The sequence below is a fragment of the Scaptodrosophila lebanonensis genome, unplaced genomic scaffold (genome assembly GCF_003285725.1).
Source record: "Scaptodrosophila lebanonensis strain 11010-0011.00,11010-0021.00 unplaced genomic scaffold, SlebRS2 tig00000024-arrow-pilon, whole genome shotgun sequence".
Lineage (NCBI taxonomy): Eukaryota > Metazoa > Arthropoda > Insecta > Diptera > Drosophilidae > Scaptodrosophila > Scaptodrosophila lebanonensis.
The window spans coordinates 4,201,648-4,216,658 of NW_022060538.1; the positions used below are offsets into that span (position 1 = coordinate 4,201,648).

At 42.9% G+C, this 15,011-nt stretch overlaps 1 protein-coding gene across 4 annotated transcripts in view; it reads right to left on the bottom strand.

Moving 5' to 3' along the window:
* Window positions 1–45: 45 nt before the first annotated feature.
* LOC115621615 (serine/threonine-protein kinase par-1) overlaps window positions 46–15,011 on the bottom strand; it is a 57,083-nt gene continuing 42,117 nt past the window's right edge. For 2 of the 4 annotated variants that reach the window (XM_030515307.1, XM_030515308.1), the window contains exons 7-15: window positions 13,632–14,387; window positions 12,616–12,964; window positions 11,388–11,654; window positions 11,195–11,311; window positions 10,907–11,036; window positions 10,647–10,786; window positions 10,329–10,376; window positions 9,473–9,594; window positions 6,459–7,134 (exon numbers count right to left, since the gene is read on the bottom strand). In XM_030515307.1, coding sequence (XP_030371167.1) covers window positions 6,815–7,134; window positions 9,473–9,594; window positions 10,329–10,376; window positions 10,647–10,786; window positions 10,907–11,036; window positions 11,195–11,311; window positions 11,388–11,654; window positions 12,616–12,964; window positions 13,632–14,387 — 2,249 coding nt within the window. In that variant the 3' untranslated portion in view covers window positions 6,459–6,814. Of the gene's footprint in view, window positions 867–1,020; window positions 5,267–6,458; window positions 7,135–9,472; window positions 9,595–10,328; window positions 10,377–10,646; window positions 10,787–10,906; window positions 11,037–11,194; window positions 11,312–11,387; window positions 11,655–12,615; window positions 12,965–13,631; window positions 14,388–15,011 lie in introns of those variants that run through there. The other 2 variants (XM_030515310.1, XM_030515309.1) reach the window with 2 other exon arrangements.

Below are 15,011 nucleotides of genomic sequence, written 5' to 3' on the forward strand. Positions count from 1 at the left end.
CTCTCATTCCTAATGTGGCTTAAAAATAAAACAACTTTATGAGCTAAGGCTAAATCTAAAACCGCCAAAGGAACCAAGGCACAATTATTATTTGAAAATCGTATTACATATTGTTCTTCTGAAACGCAGCTACAAACAGATGCACCACACACACGCACATATATATATATATATGTTTATATCTATTGGAGGATGTATGTATGTTTTGTGATTGAAAATATCGACCGTTTCCTTTTCCTGCTTGAATATGATTGATAAGGCTAGAAAGATGTTTGTTCATCTGAAGGCAGTGAGAAATTTAAAGAAACACAAGTTTCGATGAAGAGTTCAAAGATCACACTCCTTAAATACAAGTGTGTATGTGTGTGTGTGTGTGCATGTGTGAAACTACCACTACAGGCCCCCACAACGGGGCGCCCAACTTTAACGTTGTCTATATAAAAATATAAAAAATCATTTATAACTAACTCACTAACACTAACATGCAGTTCAACTTTTTGTCTGGCAGTTGTTTTGCCTACTTTAGAGTACTATGAGCGTTCGAATCGTTTGATTATTTATTGGCAATCAATAATCAGTAATGAGTTGCCTAAAACTTGTTGTGGGGCTGCGATTGTGAACATTGCTGCAACTTCTTGCTGCCACCGCTGCTGCTGGCGCGTGATGAGGCAGCCGAGGCTGATGAAGAGGCAGTCGTCGCTGAGGTGCATGTATTCGGAGGTGCTGGGGTTGTGGTCAGAGCCGGGGCATGCGGTTTTTTGCGTTTTGTATAATAGCAGAAGATACAGAAACCATTCTGCGGTGTTGTACATCAAATGTTTGTGGGACTACGAGTGGCCGACGATGTGCGATAGCGCGAACCGGAACTGAAACCAGAAGGGAAATAGATTTTATGTTAGTTTGCCACAAAAAGTGTGACAGTTGGATTTATTTAATATTCCCAATATACTATATGCTTTAAGAATCTCTGCTCAAGCCTACTAAGTTGTTTCAATAAGTAGTCCGAAAAGTTTAACGTACCGTGAAATGCTGGAAGTGTAGTCCCGCACCGGTGTACGGGCTTCCCGTCGATGGTAGGCGCTACTACTGGCCCCGCTGCTGCTGGTCGTGGGTGGTTCGAGTAGGGACATCGTGCGGTGATCGTACGGTCGTATGGAACGTCGTCCCAACGTGGCGTAGCCATCAATATGATGATGGGAGCTGCCAGATGCCCCGCCACTGCCTGTTGGCAGTGTGCCATTCAGCGTATAAGAGGACCGCCTTTTGGGATTGTAGGTATTATAATAGCTGCTACTGCTGCCGCCGCTGTTGGTGTTGTGGTGATGGGCACCACCAATGGCGCCGTTGCTAGGACTCGAGCTAGACGAGCTCTTGTAGCGCATGGGTACTGTGTAGTCATGGGCGTCCATGCTGGAACTACCGTAACGTTTGCTCAGAAACGATGGCGATGTATTTGTGCGTATGTCGTTGAGACTCTTGAGCGGCTTGCTGGACACAGAAGAGGCGGAGTAGTCCAGGGCCGAACGGTAGGCGGGTGGTTTGAGTTCAGTGCCCACAGGACTGAGCTTCAGGGGCCGGAAGAACTGCTGTGTTATGTCCGGCGAGGGTGCACGTGCTTCGATCGAATCTCCGTGCAGTTTGTGGCTGGAGCGTGCTTTGACCGCCGCTTTCTGCTCACGATAGTAATCCCGCACTGCCGATGGACCAACTATGCTGCTTGTCCGACGTGGCTTCTGCTCATTGAAACGGCTGTAGAAACTCCGTCGTTTAATGCGATCGATAACGCTCTCGTTGGGGTCAGAGCTCTCCGAACAGCGTGTGGGGGAGGAGAGTTGTGAGGCGCGAGACAGACGCGACACAGTGGGCGAAGGCGTGGCATGCAGCATGTAGTTGTCCTCGGAGCAAATAGACCAGTTGTCGAAGTACAGTTCTGGCTCCTCAGTGGGCGATAGGAAGGTGGAAGTGGAGGCGCAGTCATCCTGATAGCTTCGCGAGTCCGATGAATAATTGGCAATGTTCTCGAAGGAGGGTGTTAGCAGATTGTTACGATTGATCTCATGCGCCGACGATGTGCGGTAGCCAGATGTTTGGGAAGTTTGCAAAGAAACCGAGTTGTTGTTGGTGGTGTTAATTGAGTTATTGTTGGTGACATTGTCCATCGACTGTTGACTGGAACTATTGTTAGACGAGCTTTTGACGGCACCTGGATAAGGCGGCAGATTCGAATACAGGCCATTTCCGTTGATCAGAGCAGGATTCGTTTTGGATCCGCGATAGGTACTACTGCTGGTGCTGCTAACGGCCGCAGCGCCAGCCCCAGATGCCATGCTACTGCTCGGATTATCTAGACGGTCAAGCTTGGTCAGATCAAGCATGAGTCCCTTACGCTTCTCCTTATTGCTTTGTGAGCTGGTCTGCTCCTTAGCCTGCTTGGGCACGCTTTGATTTTGTATGCAGTCCGGGCAGGCTGTCTCGCAATTGCAATTCTCTTCGGCTGACTGGCTTGGCTTGTTTGCTGCTACTGCTGCCGCAGCTTTAACGGCGGCTGCGTTCTGATAAATGGGCGATGTTGGCGTTTCCTCGCGCAACTGTCGTTCAATGTTGCTGGTGGAACGCGTACTGCGCACACGTCTTTGTTCGCTGCTTTCGCGATCGAAGCGTCTAAAGAGCCCACCAAGCATTTTGTTAACGGCACCCCCTCCGTGCTTGGCCGCCTGTAAGTCTTCGACACTGGCAGCACGTTTCACGGCATTTTCAATCTTCTCCTTGTCCGTGGACTGCGCCCGCGGCACGGAACGTTCGCGTAAGGAACGCAACATTGTGTCAAAGCGTGAACGCTTGTCTGAGCGTCCCTGAGAGTTCTCTAATTCAACTATTTTCTCCGACTCCAGCGATTTTTTCTTGCGCAATATCGATGTTTTCTCTTTAATAACACGTTCCGGGGATGTCTGCTCCGGCGAGCTTTGTTTCAGAGTGCAGGCCAGCGCTCCGTTTGGAGTACTCGGTGTGGTAGCCAAGGCTTGTGCTGCCTTCTTGTCCTTGCTCATAGCTGAGTCACGCAACTTTTCGAATTTCTGGCCAATGGCGTAGAGTAAACCTTTGCTGGTTTTCTTCTCGGGCGATTTTTCCTTCGCCTTTATTATTGGGCTGGATTCCTTGGAGCTGTCTACGGGCGTATTACTGCTTGCTGTGGTTGGCGTTGTGGGCGTGATTGGGGTAGGCGGAACTAATTTCGATTTCTTTGATACTTTAATAATTTTCTTGATTGTGGTCGGGCGCGACTCGCTGGAGGTGGTAGAGGTAGCGTCCTTTTCAGTGAGGGCAGTGGGAGTGGCCGATAGAGATTTCTCCTCGGATGTCGATTGACGCGATGTGCTACCTGATTTCGAAGTGGGCGTGGTTGACGGATCCTCCGCTATACTAGGTATGGCAACACCGCTGCGTGTGACCTTTTTCAGTTCCTTGGGTGTGGTTAGCTTGGTGGTGGCTGGATAGCTTTTTGGGCGTATGAGACGGCTCTCCCGTTGGGTCCCTGAAGAATTCAGGTCCATTGGCGTCTCCTGCATTTTGCTTGGCTTCTTGCTGGGAAGAGGCGTAGTTGTACAGTCAGGCGATTCTCCGCTTTTAAGACTTAATCCTAAGTCCTTCATGGGATAGGATTTAGGTCTCTTCAACTTAGTCTCCTTCGCCACAGACTGTGGCAAGCAGTCGCTACCTTCAGGCAATACTGGAGTTGCTTCAGTCGTAGGCGTTTTGCTGGCATCCGCTTTCTTTGACACTTTTTTGACTTTCCGTACAAGTGTCGTCGTTGTTGACGTGGTCATTGATTTTGTTTCGATATCTGCAGTTGGCTCTAGGAATTTTTCTTTAGGTTTCACATTTTTAACCTTCTTGATGGTTGAGGTTTGTTCGCTGCTGTAGCTTTCTTCAGTCTTGTCATTTATGGGTTCCTGGTTTGGCGCCACTTCCGTAGACAGTCGCTTCTCGTGCTGCGTGCGTACTGCAGAAAGTAGCTGCAATTCTTGCAGTATTTTATCCGCTAGTTCACGCTTGTCCAGCTCAGTTTCGAGCTCACGTGGCCGCGACAAACTGCGCCGTTGCTGCAACTTAGTGTTGTTCGCTTCTTGGGATGATATTGGCTGCTCTGGCACATTGCTGTACATTTCCATGCTCTTGTTGCGTGCATGTCGTGTTGGCTTGCTGTCCTCAGCGTCAACGTTTGGCAAACTATGTTTGCGTCGTCGGAGCTCCGAATCGTAATCGGCTCCACTCAAACGGTCGCTAGACTTCTCGCGTATCTCGCGCAATACGCTTTGAGTCTCACGCTCTCGCTGTCGCCGCTCACGTTGATAGCCATTCTCATCATTAGCTGAAGATGCTGCCGGCTCGTCGAAGAAGTCGGGTCGCAGAAAGCGTGAAATTCGGCGCTGCGAGGAACGTCTACGCAACGAGCTGGTGCCATCGGCCAGCGACGGAGTCGCCATCGTAGTAGATGTCGGCGGTGGTGATAGGCAACCGCTCGGTGGACGTCCTAACGCAGCGCTATAACGTTTTTGCGAGACCGTCGTCTCCGAAGCAAGTCCATCTCGGCCAGTTTTTCCCGATTTGCTCAAGTAGGGCGAATAGTATTTATATTTGTCATTGATATCGCTGGTGTAGCTGCTGTTACACAGCGAAGATTTGGCAAAATCATCACGGCAGACACTACTACTACGACTTTTGTTCGTATCTGCGCTGGTGGGTGTGGGAATGGCCGATGCCACAGCATTAGCAGCAGCACTAGCACCATCATAATCATACCTTGTGCGACTAAGACTGCGTCGATAAATGGCCGTGCTTGCTGCTGTTGTCTTGGGGGCATCTGTGAGGGGCTTTGGCTTGGCCTCCTCCGTTGGCACGGAGTCATAGTTTGAGGCTTCGGGCAAATAACCGCGACCACTGCTCTGGCTGCGTTTGTACACCTTCACGGAAGGTGCTGGAGGCACACTGGCTTGGACGCTGAGCGTGCGCGACAATTTGCGGGCTTGCGTGGGCGGTAATTTGGCGAGCAGCTGCTCCTGAAAGCATTTGGGAAGTCCTGGTGTTATGCTAGACAATGTTTCGAGATCTTTTTTACTGAGCCGCAAGCGCGACAAGTCCAAGTCGGCCAAATCAAGCGGCTCCTCGCCGCTGGCAGTGTTAGCTGGCGTTGTGCTCTTCCCATTATCCGGGGTCTCCAAGTTGGCAGTGTTAGCTCCGCTTGCCTTGCTCGTGCTTTTGCTGTGCCCTGTGAAAGGGAAAGAGGTAGATGGGTCTGAGTGCAAGTCGCGCCAAATTAGAGGGCTGGCAGTTATTGAGTCAACTATATTTTTTATCACTTGCATCGGCACTTACTTGCTCGCTTGCTCCAATGCCAAGTAAATGGCGTTTGTACTTACCCCGGCTCTGCGAACGGCTTCGGAAATAAGCTCGGAGCTCATTTCCAACATCTATGTGGCACCTGTAAACATTTGTTGTTTGCAACCAAAAGAACTCTGGAGCTCTCTTCTAATACACTGAGAACAAACGGCTTTTACAGTCAACAAAATCGCACGGGTTAACAGCAAAAACAATTGTAAACAATTAGAATTGATAATTACGATTAGCACACGTGCAGGGGAGCAAGCTTTAATTTATAAGTATAAACAAATTAACAGTTTTAGTTTGATTTAGTGTTGTTTTGTTGTTTCATGTTCTGCATTTTTATTTTCTCCAATTACAAAAATTTCATTTGCACTTCCGTAGTTCTATAATAAAAAAAGAGGGGTTTTCACAAAATATTGCTTAACTTAATGCTTGGAGGATTAGCACTATACGAGTGTCATTTTTATGTACACTCTGAATTAGATGTTAAATTAAAGGCCAACTCGCTTAGTGTCATTTTAATATTTATGTTTTTGTATGTACTTTGACTTCAAGTAAATACATAAATAATAATTCATACATAATTAAAAAATTAATTCTCAAAAATCACAATTAATATCAAGCCTTTGACAACTCAAAAGGGGTTTGCGCACGAGTTCTCCAAAAAATGTTCGCACACTTCTATAAGCTTAGCTGGATTGTGTTAACTCAATTATGTGTGAATACATTTATCAAATAACTTCAAATCTTCAGACTGTACTATGTACAAGATCTGTGCAAATAAAGAAGGCATATAAAAATGTTAATTGCTTTTACAAATTGCTTAGAACTATAGGTTCGAGGTATGTTCTCCAAAGATTAAACTTCTTATGAAACTGAAAGTGTTATATTCATGTTATAGCTATAACTAAAATTGTCTTTTTTTTTAATACTGCAAAGATGATTAACAAGTTGAATGTTTTTAAATAAACAAAGGTATTGTTATCTCAAAAAAATGGTAATTAGCTTGAATTTAGTGCATTTGAAAAATGTAAGTACTTTTAGATATATGTATAATTAAACTTAAAATGATAATATACGTTTGTTAAAGTTTTTATTCTCTCTTTTAATTGAAATATAACATTCTTTGCACTTGTGCTTGTAGGCGCAGCAAATTAAATACATAAACGGAAAACGGGCATACAAGTTAACAATTTAGTTCAAAATTGTGTCCGAAAAAAAAAACAATAAACAAATGAGGAAATTGTAAACTTAAAGTATGAGCGTATAGCTTGCATTTAGGGCACACCCACACCCAGGCGCACAACCACACCAACCACCCATTCGGCCATATTCAATCCTTAAACAAACTTCAGTGCAGCTCTTGAAAATGCTTCGTTGTGGCGGCTGCGATTCGGGCTGTGCTGGTGTTGGCTTTCTTGGGGATTCTTGCTTATTTGTTTAGTTTGGCGGTGGCGCTTGTAGTGGTGGTGGTGGTTGTGGTGGTTTGCTGCTGCTGCGGCATCTTCGGCGATGACGCCGGCATTGGCCCTGTGGCCACGGTGGCAATCGTTGTGACTGTGGCCGTTGCCAAATTGCCACCAATTTGCGCACTCAGTTTTGTGGTGACAGGGTTCGGGTGCGGGTTCAGGTTCAGGTTCGGTTTCAAGTTCAGGTTCAGGTTCGTATTGTTGGTGGTGATGGTGGTATTGAACGGACTGTTGTTAATGGTTATAACATGCTTTGTGGGCGTAGTTGTTAAAGTTAAACCAACTGTAAAAGCCAACGAGAAACGAAATAAGTACGAAATGTGTAAAAGCCAATTAAAACATTAAATTAATTGTAGTAGTAGTTATTAAAAAACAATTATTAAATGCGGTGCGCGCTAACAGTTGACAACGTGAAAATGAAGGGTTAACTGAAACAATAGCTTAAAAGAATGTGTTTATTTCAGCATGTATGTACGAGTATGTTGGTATGTTTTGGATGAGAAATCTTGCTTAAAAAATGACAACAATTAGTAGCTGAACATTTTACATTATCGTATTCAAAGTTTTGGACATTTTTCTTAGCTTTGCCATAGCCTTTTGTTAATTTCATTTGCATTTTTTTTACCATCGCTATAAAACAAATGTATTTTTTTTATATACAATTCAACATTTGATTGGAAAAAAAGCCCAGAACTCAGAAATTTGTTTTTGGTTGTTGGAAATATTTTGAGAATTTGTTGTTTTTTTTTGTTTTCACATTTTTTTTTAGTACCAAGTTAGTCGTTTTTTTTTGGTATTATTATTGATCAACTAATACACAGCATTAAAACAGCGTGGACAAAATAAACTACATCGAAAAGCTTTGTGTGTGTTGGTTGATTGCTTGGTTGGTTGGTGCGCATGTGTGTGTGTGCTTAGTGGTGTTAAAAATTAATTTTTTTTACAACACAAATTTTTGTTTAGGTTTTCAAACGGAAACATTAAGAAAATTTCAACTTATAGGAACTTGGTTAGCGCTTTTAAACTACAATTAAAATTTGTTGTTTTTTTTAAATTGTTTTGTTTTTGTTGTGATGAGAAAGTAGAAAAACTAAAACAAATTTAAGGTAGCGGGGCCATTTGCATAACTGTACAACAATAATTAATAAAATTTCGTTATGTTTTTGTTTGTTTTTTATACAATTCTTTTGGTTGCAAAACAATTTTCGGAAGAAATAAAATAACAAAAACAGCCATGTTGTGGTTTTTCTCTTTTTTGTTTAGATACTAAAACAAAAGTGGTTCGCTTTATTGTCATCCAAATTTTCTCTCACTGTAAAATGTAGTAAAAGTATTATTGCTTGTTTTAAAAATCGTATTGCGTGTCTCAAGTTTTTGCACTAAGCTGATCGACTGAATGCATTTCATTGTGGTTAAGTTTACAAATACATTTAAATTGTTGTAGTTATTTAAACAATTTCTCAATCGTTTCTTTTTTAACGTACAAATGAATTTTGCCGGGTATGGTATGCCGAATGCCTGTGTAAATACTAATTATGTATGTTGAGCTTTTCTTTGTTATCGTACATGGTATTTATCCATAAAACCGCACAAATATTCAGAACTTTGAATACGATAGATTGACTTGACAATTATTTTTTTTTTTTTCATTTCTTTTTGTAACATTCTTGCATTTAATTGCATAACATTCTAAGGCTAATTAAAAATAATAACTTTAAGGCAAATCATAAAATAAATAAATAAAGAATTGTGCATAAGGTAGAGAGAGAGATACAAATATAAAAGTTAGAGCACACTTAACGTAGTCGTTTAGGGCTTGCAATTGCGTCTAATAGAGTTCTGATTGAGCAAAAGAAAACATAGAGAAGCGGCAGCAGGAAAATGTAAATGTTAATAACAAAATTATTGTACGCTAAGACAGACAGCATAGAAAGATGACAGAGAGCGATAGGTTGATAGATAAAGAGTTTGAAAGATTGATACACAGATAGATAGCGCTAAAGTTGTAGTTAAACTGAATACGTTTTTGACTTTTTAATATATAGTAATTGGTATCTCGATTTCAATTTTGTTGTTGTGGTTGTTTTTGGTTGTTGAAAAATAAAATTATGCTATTAAAGACTGTGCGCGCACACAAAACAAAATTAAACGAACAATTGTTGTCATAAGTATGTAGTAGAGTAGTAAACGGCATTTTCACTTGGTAATTATTACTGTATAATAGACACTTAATTATTGCTTTTGTTGTTGGTTTTGTTTTTGGGGATTTTAGGTTGCACAAATTTGTTTAGACTAATAAATATATATATTTATGTATGTATGCAGTAGATAGAGATAGATAAATAATATATAGTACGAATATGTATTCTCTGTTCTGTACTGTTCTGTTTGGTATTGTTTTAATGTTTAGAAAACATTCAAAAACTACTATTGGTATTTAGAAATGAACATTGGATTTTGTAACTCTTATTTATGTAGCATACTTTTCAGCTGAGCTGTTTAACGCTTTTATTCTTTCGCAATTGCTGTAGTTTTTGTTGCTGTTGTTGTGGTTCTTTCGCTTGATTTGCTTTCTTGCATCTAATGATCTATAAATTTACTCTTTAATCTGTGATATTCACCTCTTGGCAGCGTGGCGCCTGTGCGTGAGAACATTGATTCCATATCGTTTCCCAGATCGCGCGACAAACTATGGCGCCAAGGAGCGCCTAGGCCGGCGCTGTTGCTGCCACTGTTGAGGCGACTGTGAATCGATAGAGATAAGATGCCACAATTAATTATGTTAATATATAAATGTAGTTAAATGTTGTAGTGTGTTGGACAACGTTTAGCTTGGGACTCGCACATTACACATGTTGGCCAACTTACAAGCAGCATTTTGGCAGCCAATTAGTTAGCTGGCGTGCAATGCTTAAACCGTTGAGCAAACGTTGCCCGCACCTAAAGAGTAGCCAAGTATATGACATATTAGTCGGGTGGAGCATAGGAGTTTTTTCAAAGTTAGTCACCAGCATTATAAAGACCTAGGCAGGACAGTTAAAACCAAGGCTGCATATACATATGTACATGTATGTTATACTACATGTTAATAAAATCCGTCATACTTATGACCTCAAATTAAATATGTGTTTTGCGATGGCACATAAGCACCTGCAAAGGTTTTGTCAGGACTTCCTCCTGACACAGGACCAAAATATTAAAGTTCAGAGTCACCCATGACTTATGAAGAGTGGCACAAACGATATTTAAAAGAGACCAGAAAACTAACTGGTTACCTTTTTCAGCGATTTTCCATTTTTATAACGTAAGCATTCTTTAATTTAGGAAATTTTCGTGTCCTTGTTATCAGCCTCCGCCGACTTATTTCATAATTAATAATATCCCTCAACTGGAACAAAAGCCTGACATAATATTTGCAGCCTTGGTTGACAGCTACATGTACAAGAAGTCGGGAGATAATACCTGGGAAGTACTTACACTTGCTTTTTTTCAACCGTTTCGCTATAAGTGTAACTAACTTGAGATCTGAACGAAATGATTTCGAAAATGTTGGCATGTTTAGTTAAGCGTTAATATTGACGTTAAGTTTGTGTTATATTTAAGGGCAGGATAAACGCGCGCAGCATGTAAAAAAATGGAACAGTAAATGGTTAAAATATAAACAATTATTATAACGATTGGACCTGACATTGGCTAACAAGCTGATGGGCTTTTAATATGGCACAAACCTAAGGCCCATCAAGTTTGCCAGCTTCTTTAAATATGCATGAATGGAAACAATAAATTGGGACCCACCTGCCAAAGGGACTGCCTTGACTCCAAAAGGGACTGCTCTGTGCCTGCCGCGATATGTCCGTGAGCAGGCGACTAGAATGACTGGGAAAGCCGGCCGTTATGTCACTGTTAACGTTGAGGCGGTTTGTTAGAGCGCGTACCTGCATAAATAAAGTGAAAATTGATTACCCAATGAGTGTAATGAAGGCTAAGGCTGAAGGCTCAGCCTGTCAGTGGCAGCCGATTGACCGTCCATCCGCAACCCCGCCCAGATGACTTACGCGCTGCAGGAGCGTTGAAAATAGATTCTCTGCCGTGAGTATCTCAAAGCCATCATCATCGTCGTCATCCTCCTCGCCGGAGCTTTGTGAATCGTTGTCTTGACTAATTTTCTTGACAGGTCTGGAGCTCCTGCGGGTGGCAGAAAACGAAGCAAAAGTGTGCGCAAAATATTAAATTCAAATACGTATGCAAGGCAATTTATATACGAGTATACGAGTATATGGGTGTGTGGTGTGTATGTGTAGATGGGTAGTTTGATGGTAGTGGGGATTTAGTATTATGCAAACCTTAGTCTATGTGGAGTAAAGCGAGCATCATCTTCGCCGCCCTCACGTGTAATTGAACCGGTGCGCATCTTTTGGAATGGCGAACTCTCATCGAAGCCGGGCTCGCTGAACAAGGAGCTGCATAGGGAATGGGTAATAATATGCATTCAAAATTGAATGGCGCGCACACAGAAGATGATGGCAAAAACTTTACCCAATGCGACGCGACGGACGCAGGCGGCTGAACGTTGAACGACTCGAAGCGGTGGTGTGACTGGACTCGGATGGCTCAATGCTGCGTTCACGTGGCGTTATGAAACCACCTCCCTCCACCGCAATGGGTATAATGAATTCACGTGGACTCTTCTTGATGGGCTGAGAGGGGCCGCCTGTTACAGTCGACTGTGAAAGATTTGTGGCGGTGGCTGTGGTGGTATCCGACTCGGATTCAACGGTGGATTGACGTGACAGCGAGCCGGAACTGCAAAAAGAGACAGGTAACAAGGTTAAAGGTGCTTTTAAAACATTTATGCGAATGAAACTGAGGAATAGCAAAAAAAAAAAAACATACATGTATATACTATAGACTAAGCTTAAGCTATGTAAATTTCATATATTATTTCAGTTTTATATAAAATATGTATTCAACAAAGTCGTCTTCGTGTTTACGGGAAGTGACTTTAATGCATTACAATACCACCGCAAAGAGGAACTTAACAGCAGTATTTAATTTAAAACATGAACTTTGTCATAACACGATTTACCTTTAAATATATTAAATGCTTTACTTAATTTTGTGGTCGAAATGTATTTAATTTAAACAAGAAAGAACGTCATAGCACGTCCAGCAAGATCAACATTGAAGGACTCTGTAACAAACTTCCGGCGTTGAGTTATGTATATGCACCCAAAGCCCATAAATAAACTCGTGTTGTCTGGATACTGGAAGAGTCTGCATATCAAGTTTGGTGAATGTGGACTCAACCGTCTCCGAAAGTCGGGCGTTCATCCAGACAGACGAACAGATGGTCAGATGGACATGGCTCTAATGATTCGTCTCGTCATGCTGATTAAGAATATATACATATACTTTATGGGGCGGTCGGAGATAACTCCTTCTGCATGTTACCTACTTTACACAAACCTAATATACCCATTTTACACTATGGGTACAGGGTATACATATTGAACTATTTTGTAAATGCAACTTAACTGCGAAACGTGAGAATCAAGAAGAGCTAAAAACTATTGGGAGTCCTTGCTTCGATTGCTTCGAAGACTATAAATTAACATATTCATTTAAATTGAAGACGGATTTGAAATGTCACGTAATATTTTAAAGGAATGCAAATGTTTACATATCCACTCGATTTTTCCTTAACTCCTTACTCTCTAATAACCTCTAACCTCTTACCTCTAATAAATATTTTCAGATCACTTACCGTGTGGTCGTATTGGAACCAGTGCGTGTGTATGCGTGTGGAGGGCGCTGAATGGGTACGATGTGCTCCTTGCATGGCTCGAGACTCGTAGCGCGTGCTTGCACCGATGTCTTAATGGGGCTGAATGGTATGGGACCCTCGCGTGGTGGTGCGCTGCGTAGATCAGGAACTGGGTGCTGCATTTCTGTGGTGAAACGCATGGCTGGCTGCTCCACAATTCGCGGCTTGATGTCGAGTTGCACTTCGGATTTGGCATTGATTTTGCGGCGCGGCAACGTCGCCGATTTGAGCGTAATGGAGGCAGTAGAGGTTTTGACGGCGCCTGCGTTGGGATCACCGCCAGGTGAGGCTGCGGGGCAAAGAGAGAGAGTAAAGAAACAGAAGCAGATAAGTTAAGAGGATTAAATTTGAAATGTAGTGTTCTGGTAACGTCAACAAATAAGCAGAAGAAGCGTCAGCCTTAGAACGTGAACGTATTCGTAAAACAGAGAGCGGCAAGGTGTGGGCAGATGGTGGAGGGTGCCGAACAAGTGTTTGGTTGGGGCATGTGATTTTCTGGCAGCTGAGAAGGGGTTAAGCGTGATTGTGCGTGGGGTTAAGGCGCAGCGGCAATAGCAGTAGCCATGATTGCAACGACATTCTACAAATACAAGTATAATAAACTAACAACGGCAAAAACAACAACAACTACTACAGAGCAACAATAGTAACAGCAGCAAGAACAACAGCTAAGAGCAGCAAACAGAGTTTAGATTGGAAGATTTGACAATAGGAAAGCACACCAAACAAATTTACACAGATATAGATATACGAGATATATACTTGTAGTAGACAGTGAGACAGAGCGATATAAAGAGAGACAGTCAGTCAGTCAATCAGTCGGTCGGTCGGTCGGTCAGTGAGTCTGTCAGTGAGTGAGTCTACGAACGAACAGAACGAGAAACGAGCAACGTGGAACGTGAACGTGGAACAGAGCAGCAGAAGGAGGCACGGCCTAGTTGACCACCAAGACTTACATTTCAGCCACATAGCCGCAGGCAAGGCAGATGAACTGCTGGTAGTAATATTGGCATTGGTATTGAGTGTGTCTTGAGCTTGATTATGAAATGGTCTCGTGCGCGCATTGACATTGTAATTGATATTAGGCATCGTGTTGGCATTTGGTTGGCTGTTGTTGTTGTTCTTGCATTTGCTGCTGTTGTTGTTGTTGTTGTACTTGATGATGCTGTTGGCATAGGGCGTGGGCTGCAGGTGGGCGTGTGCTGGTGATTGCGGCGGCGTAAACATAGCGCTGCTTGACTCTGGTTGTTGCAACTGTTCCTGGCAGCGTTGCTGATATTGCTGTTGTAGCAGCCTAAAAGGACTCGTCGTCGTCGTCATTGTTTGCGGCGCATGTGGCTGGAATATGCTGGCCGTGCTGTAAGCGGCCTGCGGTTGCCATGTTCTTGGTCGTTGTGGGGCTTGCTGCTGCTGCTGTTGTTGTTGCTGTTGCCGCGGGGGTAAGTCAAATTGCGGCACACCGCCCGCAAATAAACGCTGCTGTATGGTCTGTCTAGCCGATGCCAAAGCGCTTGGAGCTTGCAGTGCGGGTGGTGCTGATTGAGGTGCTGGTGGTTGCTGATGCGGTGCCGCCGCTGCTGTGGTTGTGCCCGTTAAATAGCCAATGAAATTGCCACAAGTGGCGCGCATTGGCGCACAGCCCACCCCGCCCGCAATCGCGCCACTACCAACGCCATTGCCGATGCCATAAAATGGTGTTGGCCTGCGTATAACTAAAATTAAGATGATGAATCAATGAATGAGAGCATGTGTGAGAACTGTGAGAGCGACGCGACAGCTAAAAGGAGGGGGGCGCTAATTTACTAGAACAGGTGAGTAGAGACTTAAATGAGTGTGGTAATGTGTGGTGTATGCTAATGATGTGTGGATTATATGTATGTTCACTTCCAAATATGTGCGGTTTTTGTGGCTTTGCAAAGCGGCACGACTTGTCTTTGGAGGGGGGGACTTCAAATATATGAGTGGAGTAAGTGTAGCAGATTATACTTATTTATATATCCCAAAGCCCATATATAGTAATCCCATGCAGCACTCTTGCAAAACGTTACATACACATTGAAAATATGGAATATATCATAGAACAGGTAGAAACAAGAGGCAATAACCGAAAGCCCGTGCCCAATCGCCATACACAAGAGTTAGGTCAGACAAACCGAAAGATAATCACAAGCGGCACACCGTGCGTATGCTTAATATTATGAATATATTATTGAGCTTACTATTAATCTGTTATGGTATACATGTAAGCAATAAAGGATGTTACAGAAAGTTTAAGTATTTTGCTCTATAGAATTTATCATAGAAACCAATATTAAATAACTCCGGTTAAAGAGGAG